We start from the raw sequence: 13,949 nt of genomic DNA, 5'->3' as shown, positions 1-13,949 counted from the left end.
TGCGCCCGGTGTCCGCCATCAGTGGAGTGGGATTTAGAGGGTTGATGGAGGTATTGTGTCCCTGATACCAAATCCCGTTGAGATTCCACTTCACTAGGCAGGCGATACCAAAAATGTACAGAGAAGTACGATCAAGTGTCCTCAGTGCTCTGAAAAATGCGGTTGTACCCACTGTCCACTTAACCACGGACATGTGGACAAGTGGTTCTGGGCAAACGAAGTTTGACCAGTTGATGGTTTTCTTATTATATTGTGGTGACCCACTCCTCTACGCAGTCCAGATACATTTATTGGTGCGAATCATACAAGTTCAGGGTTTTTAAATTATATTGTGGTGACCCGCTCCTCTATGCAGTCCAGGTACATTTTTTGGTGCGATTCATACCAGTTGATGGTTTTCTTATTATATTGTGGTGACTACTCCTCTACGCAGTCCAGATACATTTATTGGTGCGATTCATACAAGTTCAGGGTTTTTAAATTATATTGTGGTGACCCACTCCTCTACGCAGTCCAGATACATTTATTGGTGCGAATCATACAAGTTCAGGGTTTTTAAATTATATTGTGGTGACCACTCCTCTACGCAGTCCAGATACATTTATTGGTGCGAATCATACAAGTTCAGGGTTTTTAAATTATATTGTGGTGACCCACTCCTCTACACAGTCCAGATACATTTATTGGTGCGAATCATACAAGTTCAGGGTTTTTAAATTATATTATGGTGACCCAATCCTCTACGCAGTCCAGGTACATTTTTTGGTGCGATTAAGACCAGTTGATGGTTTTCTTATTATATTGTGGTGACCCACTCCTCTACGCAGTCCAGATACATTTATTGGTGCGAATCATACAAGTTCAGGGTTTTTAAATTATATTGTGGTGACCCACTCCTCTACGCAGTCCAGATACATTTATTGGTGCGAATCATACAAGTTCAGGGTTTTTAAATTATATTGTGGTGACCCAATCCTCTACACAGTCCAGGTACATTTTTTGGTGCGATTAAGACCAGTTGATGGTTTTCTTATTATATTGTGGTGACCCACTCCTCTACGCAGTCCAGATACATTTATTGGTGCGAATCATACAAGTTCAGGGTTTTTAAATTATATTGTGGTGACCACTCCTCTACGCAGTCCAGGTACATTTTTTGGTGCGATTCAGACCAGTTGATGGTTTTCTTACTATATTGTGGTGACCACTCCTCTACGCAGTCCAGATACATTTATTGGTGCGATTCATACAAGTTCAGGGTTTTTAAATTATATTGTGGTGACCCACTCCTCTACGCAGTCCAGGTACATTTTTTGGTGCGATTAAGACCAGTTGATGGTTTTCTTATTATATTGTGGGGACCACTCCACTACGCAGTCCAGAAAGATACCTCGTTGCATTGTTTTGGACTAATAACTATATTGTGAGGTGTTCAGAATACACTGTAAATTAGTGGAAATGCTTGTTATTGAATGTTATTGAGGTTAATAATAGCGTAGGAGTGAAAATAAGCCCAAAAACTTGATTTTTGAACTTTTTATGCTTTTTTCAAAAAAAATCCGAATCCAAAACCTTAAATCCGAACCAAAACCTTTCGGCAGGTGTTTTGCGAAACAAATCCGAACCCAAAACATCACGAAAATCCGAATCCAAAACACAAAACACGAGACACCAAAAGTCGCTGGTGCACATCCCTACCATATATTATATCAGTCTTATATCAGCTACAGATAAATGGGCTTAATCTGCACAACACATATGAGCAATTCATAAATGCACACACACTAGTTCCAACAAAATCACTGTTGTGCTAAAGAAGGTGGTGAATAAAGTTCATTTAACACCTCTAGAGTGCACTGTGTGGTCCACCTAGTGGCAGAGGGTGAGTATAGGAAGAAACACCAAAATTCTGGAAAATATTAAAGGTCTATTTATTAAAGAAAGAAAAGCCCTATCTCTGGTGAAAACTGGTGGTTTTGCCACTAGATCGAATTAATGACAAATGTAACTGCTTACAGCACGGGGCACTTACCAAAACAATCTTCTCAAATACTCTCAAATACACAGTAAAACAGAATTAATTTCTTCTCAAGGTCTTTATTTATCAAGTCATGGGCAAATGTAGGATTTCAAGAGGGGGGTTTCCAAATGTTTGCATCGGGAAGTCTATTTAACTAGTATTGTGGTGGTACATGTAACGCCACAATAACTGTTCTATTATCTCCAACTCAGGATGGCAATAACAAATTAATATAATCTGAAAATACTTTATTCTTTGAATTTAATCTATTTTTTACATTTTAATTTATTTTATCCACATAATTCGAACTGAATTCCCAACATAGTTAGTGTTAGTTTACAGCTACTACTAATTGATGGAGTAGGTGGCCTATTGATAAACTGGCCCCAGTGTCTTTACTATAGTTTACAGTATATTTACAGCCATTCACCTCTCCCTAGAAATGCTGTTGTCCATGTTGTGGCGGAATAAGAAGCCCAATTTCTTCTCCGTTACTGACAGGCTCCACACAGAAATGGGAAGAAACAAAGGGAAATAAACACACAGAGGGAAGAGAGATATCAAACATACACACAAAGGCGGGCACACATGGGGATACATAGGGATTGAGATGTACACTTACTAAATTGGAGAAAGAGATAATTTAGGGGAAACAGAGATAGAAGATGATAGTGTCAGGCGCCGTCCTGCTTCTGCCTTCAGATGGGCACCTGCCTCCATGCAATGCCTGCGTCCCGTTGCATAGCGATGCAAATTCCCCATTCAATTTGCATGCGTACGCTGAGCTTGGCAACCCATTGCATAGAAACTGGAGACTCTTTTCATGTTTACGATCCATACGCATGCGCAGGGCATCATGGTCCGTCGCATAGAGACAAGTCAGCGATTGTTTGCGTTCCTCCCACTGTTTTGTGGCAGCACCAATCAGGGTTCTCTTTCCTCTATATAAAGAGCACTCGGACACCATTTGCTTGCCAGAGTATTTGGTCTTCAGCCTTGCTCCAGTGTTTATTCCTGCGTTATTGCCTATTTGGATTCTGACCCCAGGTTGGTTCTGACTCGGCTTCATGACCATTCTACTGCTCCTGATTTGGCTGTGTTCGGCTCTCTGGTTTTGACCCGGCTTGCTGACTATTCTGTGTATTGCTGCCTCTGGACTACCATCCTGCATCCTGGTGCCCCATCACCGCTGCCCCATTTGATACCTCGCCAGCTAACTGAAACTGAGGGCCACGACCTGTACGCCACTTGCAGCGAAGTCCATACCTCCTTGCGGGGGTCCCTGCTGAAAACCAGAGACGTTTTAGACTCCGCGCCTCAGTACTCAGTAGCAGCAACTGCTGGTAGGTGTCACCAACTTCATCTACGTGATTGTGACAGATAGATATAGAAACACAGGGTGGAGGTGGCAAGTGACATAGAGACACAGTAGGCATACACATGGGGGAAGACAGGAGTCAGGAGTGGACTGGGAAAAAAATGTAAGTGAAGGCAATGAGCTGTTTCCTTTAGTAGAGGTGAGGGTGGAATCTGCTTTGTTTAATCATTGCTCAATGGTAAAAGGCAGTGTATGGCTGATGGTGCGGAACAAGGGGGAACCGCTTCTCTAATTTCTCCTTTCTATCCCTCTTTACCCATCCCTGCCCCTTTCATTCCATTAGGTTCCTCTTGCTTAATTACCACTCTATATGACATCACTCACTTTCCTTTCCTCTGTTTCTTTAATTACTTTCTTCCTTTCACTTTTCTGTTGCTCTCCTCTTTTTCTGTAGTGTAGTGGGTCAGCTGCGGTCTACCAGGTCTGTTCCTGGAGGAGCTGTTGGGGGCAGTAATAGGCTGCACGGCCCCTAGCTTAACAAAGTGAGCAAAACAATTCCTGGGTCGCCCACTTTTTCTTTAAATAATAAAAAATTCCGCTTTCTGGTGGCTCTATGAAATCACTGGACTATGTGAAAACCTCCATTTAATGGAAGTGGTGATTCAAGCAAAACATACCAAAGTGCACCCCTCTCATTAGGTGCTTATATGTAGACATGGCATATTCATATGCTTATTGCACAACAACACTGTTAGGTTTAAGTGTAACCATTGCTTTGAATTCTCATATTAATCTACCAACAGTGGTCGAAGTGGGCTTACTGCCACTTCTCCGACTGCTATGACTATATGACTGATTGTTACCTATATGTGCTGAGTGTATAGCCATCCACTCGTTCCTCCATTTGCTTTGCCTTTTGTGAGCTTCTGCAATCTCACCTCCCCCTGGCTGAGACATAGAGCACAGCAGCCAAGACAAGTGCTGTGGATATGACCATCTCAATATATGGTCTGACCAGTGAGGCACCACAGTCGGATCACCATTTTTTCCTGCGGAGCTCCTGTTTGAGCCCTAGCCCTTCCTGGCACTGGTCTGCTATCCAGACAACTATTTCTGTCTGATAGAAGTCTACTATGTTCTGTGAGTGGTAAATTCAAGAACCATACTCACACCCAAGATAGCTGTGTCAGCATTTTGACACAACATTGTCGACATCCTGGACTGATGCTAACATGCTTTTGTGTATCACTTAAGCCGCAGAGCACTTTTTCTTCTGCTGATATGCAGCAGTCGCTGCTTCTATTACTACAGTGCCCACTCCACCACTGTGGGAAGACAAAAAAGCTTGAGATCACGTGATTTCACCTGTAGCTCCTGGTTCTGTATGTGGTCCTCATGCTGTAGCTGTTACTTCTGACTGCAGCAGTTACGGGAACCTGCAGTTTTTTGATATGATAGAACCCAAGTACTCCCAGGATAAAGTCAAAAAGGAGAAATGGTACAAGCATGGTAAGAATAGGACTGGGGGGGTCAATGTTATGGGGACTTGTGTGCGGATTGGGGGGTTAATATTTTGTTGGGACTGTTGGTTCTGAGATTACTTTAGACTATCAAATTCCTTTCATGTATTCCCTTACGTTTTCCAAATGTCCACTACAATTACTGTCTAGCAGCCCATAGAAAATAAGGGGATGCTGCTAGCTAATGGTGGTTTGGTGCAGATATCACACTGAAGTTACAGTTCTTCTGCTAATAATCAGAAGCAGGAAAATGCCTTTCAAACAACTGCCTGTTCTGCCCAACACTTTCCCCAGCCCTGTCTTGGGAAAAACCAAATCTGTCTACTTACCTCTTTTGCTGGTACATCTTTGCCTTCTATAGCTAATGCCTTAGGAAGTTTTGATTCTCTAGCCTCTTGAATTAAGTCATCCAAATTGAAGTCCAGTCTGTCTCTGACATCTGGATAAAAACATAGATTATAATGTATGTATTTAATTTTCTTCCAATGTAAGAGGATATTTAAATATTGTATTCGACTTTACGTAGCTCCGGTATATTTTCGAAACTGAGTTAAATTATGCGTTGTAACTGAAACCTTGGATCTTGTGAATTAAATTTTATGACTGGTCTATGTGTGAAAGCTCTTGAGCGCCACCTCCATTTGTATATTCCAATTAGCACTTTATCTGCTTCAGTTAATTATTTCAGTTAATTATTTGTATATTAAGTAGCAAGCATTAGCATTATATATATATATATATATATATATATATATATATATATATATATATATATATATATATATATATATACTATATACATACACACACTCATACATATTCTGATTTCAGCAACAGGTTGAAATGATTACAATTAAGTGACATAGTGAAGGCTGAACTGCAGAGTAGCTTCCAGGAAGCCTGTGCACTCTCTCAACTCTCATGTTTAATGCAGACATTGTAGACATCATATATCTTGCACACATTCACTATTTGCTATGACGACTAGGAATGCTACCATTAATATCTAGTTAATAATGTGGCAGAGTAAAAAGTATATAATGGAAGAAATGGCTGACACGCCAATGGAAATGTTTAAAGATTTAACCCTGACTGACATATGGTTAGGCCAAATATAGCACACACCTCCTCATATGGTTGCTATTGTACAGAAATGTCTCTGAGTGCCAGCTGCCCCAGTAAGAAGAAAGAAATCTATGGAAAATAGATAAATGGATCTAAAATGTTACATGTCAAGAAAGCACATACAAAGTTGGTATGATATTGGAAAGGTCCATTAACTTTAAAATAGAATTTTACATAAATGATCATATGTCACAATTTCAGTTGAGAACCCAATAGCAAAGTGGAAATTACATCCTGAACTACATGACAATATCCAAAAACAACAGTGTAATTTAAAGGGTGGAAAAAAAGCATGAGACAATAAACACTGTGTTTCCTAAAATGTGTGTTTGCAAATTAACTCTGGTGCTTAACATTTGATTTCTTCAAGACAAAAAAAAAATTGAACTATGGGTCCAAAGTAAAGACAGATGAGAGGAAAAAAGCTATCGCCAGTAAGGAAACTAAAGGATTTTGGAATGGAGGTAAAGGGAATTTTTCTTTTGCTCTTGACAGGAAATCCAAAGAAAAAAAACAAATTACATACAACCACTAGTATGAGTAACTTAGGGAAGAAGCCGCAGCGAACAAATATATCCCTTGGGCAACAACAAAAAAGAAAAGAAACAATTTGATGCTGGAAAAACTGTATCCAATGTGCATATGTTAAGGGACAAATTACAAAAAAGGAAATAAAAATGATTATACACTTGGGCGTGTGTTATTTTGTCCTTTTTTTTATATATAAATAAAGAATTGCAACAAAAGAAGCAGAAGGTTAGGTTCATAACAGGTGAAGCAAGTGAGCTAGATGTTTTTGATTCCATTTGGCCATTTACAAGTTTTCAGATCTGGCTTATGGCATATAATAGAAACTTTGTGCATTCAATGATCCAATGGAGAAGTTGTCATTCACAAGATTAGTCTTCAATGAGTTCTAGGTGTAAAAAACTTTTGTTAAGAAAAGAGAGGGATGTGTTTGGCAAACAAGACTTGTGCGTCTATTCATTAATTGGTAAAAAGCCCTACCTACAGATTACGATGGACATTGCTCTTCTCCCTATCAATCAAAGGCTACCAACCTGCCCTCTTGACCCTGTTCCCTCCCAGCTTTTCTACTATCTCTCCCCAAATGACTACCTCCAATTTGCTCCCCTTTTCAACATTTCCCTCTACACCGGTGTCTTCCCATCTGCCTTCAAACATGTTGTTATCTCCCTCATTCTCAAGAAACCATCTCTTGACCAGAGCCAGATAATCCATTAGGCAACCTTAGCGCCCATCTAGGAGGGTACAGTGGGCCCTGAGGGGCCCAGATTACTCTAATCCATTTTTATGTGCTTTTTTTTTAACAAACAGGAGGCCCAATCCAGTATCAATCTTAGGGCCCAATGGGGTCTAAATGTGACCCTGTTCTTGATCCTTCTCTCTCCAACTACTGCCTCATCTCCTTTTGCTTCCAAAATTCTGGAATGCATTGTCTTTAATTTGCACTTTTTTCTTCCCACTCTCTTCTTGACCCTTTGCAGGCTGCCTTAGTTTAGCTTGCTTAGCACTTAGTTTATCTGGATCCACCTCCTCTATGCTTCCTTTATCAGTTGGTGTACCACAAGGCTCAGTCCTAGGTCCTCTGCTTTTCTCTACCTAGTTCACTACTCTTGGTAAATGAATAAGCTTCTTTGGATATCAGTATCATCTCTATGTGAATGATACCCAAATTTATATATCCTCTCCAGATCTTCCACCATCTGCGTAATCCCGCGTTACTGATGGTCTTTCTACTATTTCATCCTGGATATCCTCTCGCCTACTTAAACATAATCTTTCAAAAACAGAGCTAATAATATTCCCGAAAAAAAAAAAAAGAGTAACACCACTGTGAGCCAGTAAAAGAGCTGCCTTTCTACTTGTACATAAAAAAGGCAGAATTCTTAAGTTACACACATTTGCAAATGCATGATAAGTCACTCGCAATTTCACAGTGATTCCTCTAATAGGGTGGTCCTAACTCTAAACAATGAGAGTCCCTATTTTTGGGTCATACATATATGCGTTTTTAAATTGAGAGCTAACTTACCAAGAGGAACCCCAAAAAACCTCCAAATGGCAATACAGGAACAGCACTCCCCATCAGCTACAGATACCAAATACTGCTGTGAGCCAGTAAAAGAGCTGCCTTTTGCACATATCTCACAAAAGACACTGCAAAAACTTTAATTCATGTAACTTCTGTTGAAGGATGGGAATATTATTAACTCTGTTTTTGAAAGAAAGAATTTGAGTTGGTGAGAGGGCATCCAAGATCAAATGGCAGAAAAAAAGTCAGTAACACGGGCCAACACAAATGTAAAGAGATCAGGAGAGATTAGATAAATCCACAAAGAGATGATAATGAAATCCAAATGAGTTTATCAGTTTTCCAAGAGAAAAGGTATAGCTAGAGAAGCGCAGAGGACCTAGGACTGAGCCTTGTAGCACTCCAACTGATAAAGAAATGTTTTTTCATGTAGCACACAAATATCAACTTTAAATTTCAGTGTACAAATAAGCTATCAAGTATTTGTGTGCTACATGAAAAAACAGTCAGTATTTAACTTATGTGCAAAACAGAATACTAGTTTGCACCCCTTGCAATGTAACATGATTTTGTCCAGGAGACTGAAATAAGAAGTTTCTGAAGTTAAGATCCTTAATGAATCAGCTGGGCTGGTTGTCCCTAAATGGGGGGCCCACTCCCTAGGGAATCCAGCCCAGCGCTGAACAGCCTGGGGTTTGTTGTCATTATGGCAGGGGGACACCTGTCCGCATGTCCCCCTGCTATAGTGCCACGCACCCCAGGCTGGTTTGCCTAGTGCCATGTATGTGAAAATCGGGGGGGGACCACATGCAAAATTTTTCCACAATTTTCACGCAATCAGCAGTAGGCTGGCAGCACTAGGATTAATAGTGGTAGGACGGGGGGACCTCACGCTTTTATTTTTTTTACTCTTATTTATATTTAAACATTTGACAGCTGCCAGGACCTCTGGCTCTATAGGCAGAACAATGTAACAGTGATGTGTTTACTAATCACGCTTCTAGAATGCAGCGTGTTGTATGTAGCGAGTAGAGTTTGCTTAATCCCAGCTTCATACACTTGAGACTTGTATAGCCAGTGTGGCAAACAGTCGAGAGTTTGATCTCTATCGATTTTGGAAATAGCGCTTTTGACAGAAACAAATCTCTGGCGATTTTACATGAAATCTCAGGTTCATACATCTGCGAGTTTCAACTCTCCCGATAAAATCGCTGGATTTGCAAAATCGCACCTTGATACATTTACCCCCGGAGGTGGATCCAGAGAACCTAACACTAAAAGAGTGATTAGATAGGTAGGATGAGAAAGAAGATAGGACAGTGTCTTGAAGACCTAAGTACTTTAGCGTTTGTATTAGAAGAGAGTGGTCAACAAGTTATAATGCAGCAGAGAAATCCAGGAGAATTAGAAGCGAGTAATGGCCCTTAGATTTAGTAGTGATCAAATCATTGACAACCTTAGTCAATGCAATCTCTGTGGAATGTTGATAAAAAAAAAGTCTGACTGAAGGGGATCCAATATGTTGTGTGAGAAATGAAAGCGTGTGAGGCAAGTGTAGGCTATTCTCTCCAGAAGCTTGGAGGGGCATGTGAGCTGAGAGATATGACGGCAATTTAAGAGAGAGTTTGGGTAAATTTTTGAGAGAGTTTGGGTCCGAATTTTGTCTTTCCAGAATGGGAGTAATCACTGCAGGTTTGAATAATAATGGATAGATACCAGTAGAGTGAGTGAGAGAGGTTACAGGTTTTAGTTAGGGGTGGGTCAGGCACAGGAGACAGGGATCTAATGATTTATGAGGGTATAGGATCAACAGGACAGGTGGTAGAGTAGGAAGATAAGAAGACAGTAGATACTTTATATTCATTTGTGGAATCAAATAAAAAATGTGTGTGTGTGGACGGTGGGAAGGAATTTAACTGCTACCATTTCAAGTCGGATATTATCAATCTTGTCCTTGAAGTAGGAAGCAAGATCTTGGGCAATGATAGTATTTGGGAGGTTCAGGGTGGGAGAATTGATAAGAGATCTAATTGTGTTAAAAAGGTATTTGGGGTTAGAAGCTTGAGCAGAGATGAGAGATTGGAAGTACATTTGTTTAGCAGTGTCCAGAGTGGTAGACAGCAGTATATGTGAGGAAATCATTAGAGGTATGAGATTTATGCAAGTGATGTTCTGATTTGCGAGAAAGTTTTAGAAGACTTGTGTGCCACGGCTGACATTGAAGTTTACATGAATTGTTGCTGGAACCACTTGATTAAGACTGTTGTTAAGGTTTGGTGAAAATGAGGTACTGCTACTGCTATCAGGGGAGGGGAATTTAGAAATGTGGGAGAGAAGGTGTTGTAGAGAAGTGGAAAACTGTTGAAAATGAATAGACTATGTCAAGATTTCTGCAGGTATGAGTTTGAGAGGAGAAAAGTTAAAGTACTGCAGGAGATCTTGTAGTTGATAAGGTGATGATCCGAGAGGGCGAAAGGAGTGCTAAGGAAATCAGAAACTGAGAATAGTCTAGAGAATATCATTATTAAAATACTTTTCTTATCTAATTTTCCTTACCAAAATGTAATGATTTATAATGCTTATAAGCTACCCGACAACGTCCAGTGATAAGGGTGATATAACGTCCTATACACATCTACTAGACACACAAAATGCTTTCTATTTATAGCAGAACTAGATAGTGGATGTGATGACTGTTCTAATACTTCTCTGCCATTTTGACACTCACCAGCTCTATACACTGCTTTATATTAGTTTTGTTTTTTCCATGACGTAACTGTCACGAAACTCGGGGTATTCTGCTTACTGGTTTTAGCACTACTCACCAAAGAGGCGCGGAGTCTAACGTGTCACATATCTTCGCCAGGAACCCCCGCAAGGGAGTATGGTCTTTGCTGCGGGAGACAGGCAGGTCGCGGTCCTCAGAGGGAGCAACCAGTGAAGCAATAGGATGAAGCGGTGTCAGGCAGGCCGGGTTAGAACCGAGAAATAAGGATATGCCACAGGAAGAATCTGAATTCGTAGTCAGGGGCTAGCCGGGTCAGGTATCAGGAGCGCAGGAGAGAATGGGCAATTACAAAGCTGAGGTCAATTCACAAGGAGCACAGAATAGGGGCAGTCAGGAACAAGCCGGGTAATACACAGGAGTCACAGGAGGGAAATCACAGGAACGCTGGTGCTAGGTGGGACCTAATACTCTGGCACTCTCCAAGTGCCAGAGTAATCCTTATATACAGGGAGCAGGCCAATCATTGGCGGTGGTGAAGTTAAACACCACCGCCAGAATTAAGTTGGCAACGGAACGCGTGCCCGCCGACCCAGAAGTGGGCCCGGTTGCCTAGCAACCGGGCGCTCGGCAGCAATATCAGGTGTCCGTCCCTGTGTGACGGACACAGCACAGGGACGGCGCCTGACAGTACCTCCTCCCCTACTTTGTTAGATATATCTTTGCTCAAGGAATTGTTTTGATAGCCGTGGGGCGTGAAGATCTTCTTTTTTCACCCAGGATCTCTCTTCTGGACCGAAACCCTTCCAATGGACTAAGAATTGGTGTCGTCCATGGAGGACACGGGAGTCCAGGATGCGACTCATTTCAAATTCTTCACCATTAGTAGTCCGCACAGGAACCGGATGATGAGGCAAACAAAGAAATGTATTGAGTACGAGTGGTTTGAGAAGAGAAACATGAAAGACATTGTGGATCTTCAGGGAAGGAGGCAACCGGAGTCTGTAGGTCACTGAGTTGACAACATGTGTTATGGAGAAGGGACCGATATAACGAGGAGCCAATTTTTGAGAAGGTACCCTCAACTTGAGGTTGCGTGTAGACAACCACACTTTGTCGTGAACATGTAATAGAGGAATAAGTCTCCGATGGCGGTCCGCCGCTTGCTTATAGCGCTGAGAAGTCTCTTGAAGTTTGGTTTTGGTAGTTGACCAAATCTGGGAAAAGTTCCGTATTAAGTCCTCAACAGCTCGAACTGGCGACGGAACCTGACCGGAGAAATCTGGGAGGGTGGGTTGGGTTCCATAAACGACAAAAAATGAAGAAGCACCGGAAGACTCGTGGTGATGAAAATTGTGAGAAAATTCTGCCCAAGGTAGGAGATTAGCCCATTCTGTTTGGTTGTCTGAAGAGAAGCATCGTAAAAAGACTTCGAGGTCCTGGTTAACACGCTCCGTTTGGCCATTTGTTTGTGGATGATAGCCGGACGAGTACTTGAGGTTGGAACCAAGCTTCTTACAAAAAGGCCTCCAGAATTGAGAAACAAACTGCACCCCACGGTCTGAAATAATTTCACAAGGGCAGCCATGGAGTATAAATATCTCCTTAACAAAGATAAGGGCCAACTGAGAAGCAGATGGTAGGGCAGGCAAAGGTACGAAGTGGGCCATTTTAGAGAATCTGTCAACAACGACCCAAATGGTGGTGAACCCATTGCTAGGGGGAAGATCAGTGATGAAATCCATGGATATACTTTGCCAAGGAAGGTCTGGAGTGGGAAGAGGTTGTAGGAAACCTGGTAGAGCCAACCTGGGTTTTTTACAACGAGCACACGTAGCACAGGAGGCCAGAAATCTTCGTACATCAGAATGCAAAGCCGGCCACCAAAATCTTCGACAAAGAAATTCGTAGGTTTTCTCCCCCCCCCCCCCGGCGTGTCTCGCCAATTTGGAGGAATGTGCCCACCGTAGGGCTTTGACTCGTAGATTAGGCTCCAAGAAGGAACAACCCCTAGGGGGTGTCTTAGAAGAGGTGTTGGTAAGGGCGATAATCCTGGTCGGTGTTAGAATAGGCAGAGGCTTCAGAGAAGTGCAAAGGTCAGTATTGTCGAAAGATCGAGACAGGGCGTCCGCTCGGATGTTCTTGGACCCAGGATGATAAGTCAGGATGAGATTAAAATGTCCGAAGAAAGATGCCCATCGAGCTTGGCGTGGATTGAGGCACCGAGCTTCACTGATATACAGCAGGTTCTTATGGTCAGTTAAAGCTGTCACTGGGTGACGAGAGCATTCTAAGAGATGTCGCCACTCTTCTAGGGCTGTCTTGATTGAGAGCAGGTCCTTGTCGCCAATGCCATAATTCTTCTCATGAGACAAGAATCTTTTAGAGAAAAATCCGCAGGGGAGATGTGCACCAAGTTTGGATTTCTGGAAGAGCACTGCCCCAATACCTATAGCGGAAGCGTCAACTTTCAGAAAAAAGGGTTCTGATTGATCCGGTTGGGAAAGGACTGGAACAGATGAAAAGGCTTGCTTTAGGAGGTTAAAAGCCTTCAGGGCATCGGAAGGCCAGTCTTTGGGATTGGATGATTTTCGAGTCAGAGCGGTTATTGGGGCAATAATGGAGGAGAACCCCTTAACAAACTGCCTGTAATAGTTGGCGAACCTAACAAATCTTTGAATGGCCTTAGTGCTTTGGGGAAGAGGCCAACTGGTAATGGCAGATACCTTTTTTGGATCCATGCGTAGTCCTGAGCCCGAAACAATGTACCCAAGGAAAGGGAGTTGATCAACCTCAAAGATACACTTCTCTAATTTGCAGAAGAGTTGATTAGCTCGCAGCCAGGATAAGACTTCCTTAACGTGAAGGCGATGGGAGGAGGTAATATCTCGGGAGAAAATCAAGATGTCATCCAGGTAGACAACGACGGAGTGATATAAAAGGTCTTGGAAGATCTCATTAACGAAGGATTGGAAGACAGCGGGAGCGTTACTAAGCCAGAAGGGCATAACTAGATATTCGAAATGTCCGTCCCGCGTGTTGAACGCTGTCTTCCACTCGTCTACTTGATGGATTCGCACCAGATTATATGCCCCTCGGAGATCTAGTTTGGTGAAGACTCGTGCTCCGCTGATCCTATCGAAAAGGTCCATAATAAGGGGCTAGCCAGGTCAGGTATCAGGAGC

General features: G+C 42.1%; 1 protein-coding gene across 2 annotated transcripts in view; it reads right to left on the bottom strand.

Annotated features, from left to right (window-relative positions):
* Window positions 1-13,949, bottom strand: part of FAM227B (family with sequence similarity 227 member B) — a 408,110-nt gene that overhangs the window by 96,873 nt on the left and 297,288 nt on the right. For both annotated transcript variants that reach the window (XM_075207965.1, XM_075207966.1), the window contains exon 11: window positions 5,188-5,297. In XM_075207965.1, coding sequence (XP_075064066.1) covers window positions 5,188-5,297 — 110 coding nt within the window. The remainder of the gene's footprint in view (window positions 1-5,187; window positions 5,298-13,949) is intronic.

Source organism: Mixophyes fleayi, chromosome 4 (assembly GCF_038048845.1).
Source record: "Mixophyes fleayi isolate aMixFle1 chromosome 4, aMixFle1.hap1, whole genome shotgun sequence".
NCBI classification, from domain to species: Eukaryota; Metazoa; Chordata; class Amphibia; order Anura; family Limnodynastidae; genus Mixophyes; species Mixophyes fleayi.
This window is presented reverse-complemented; position numbering and strand designations above follow the sequence as displayed.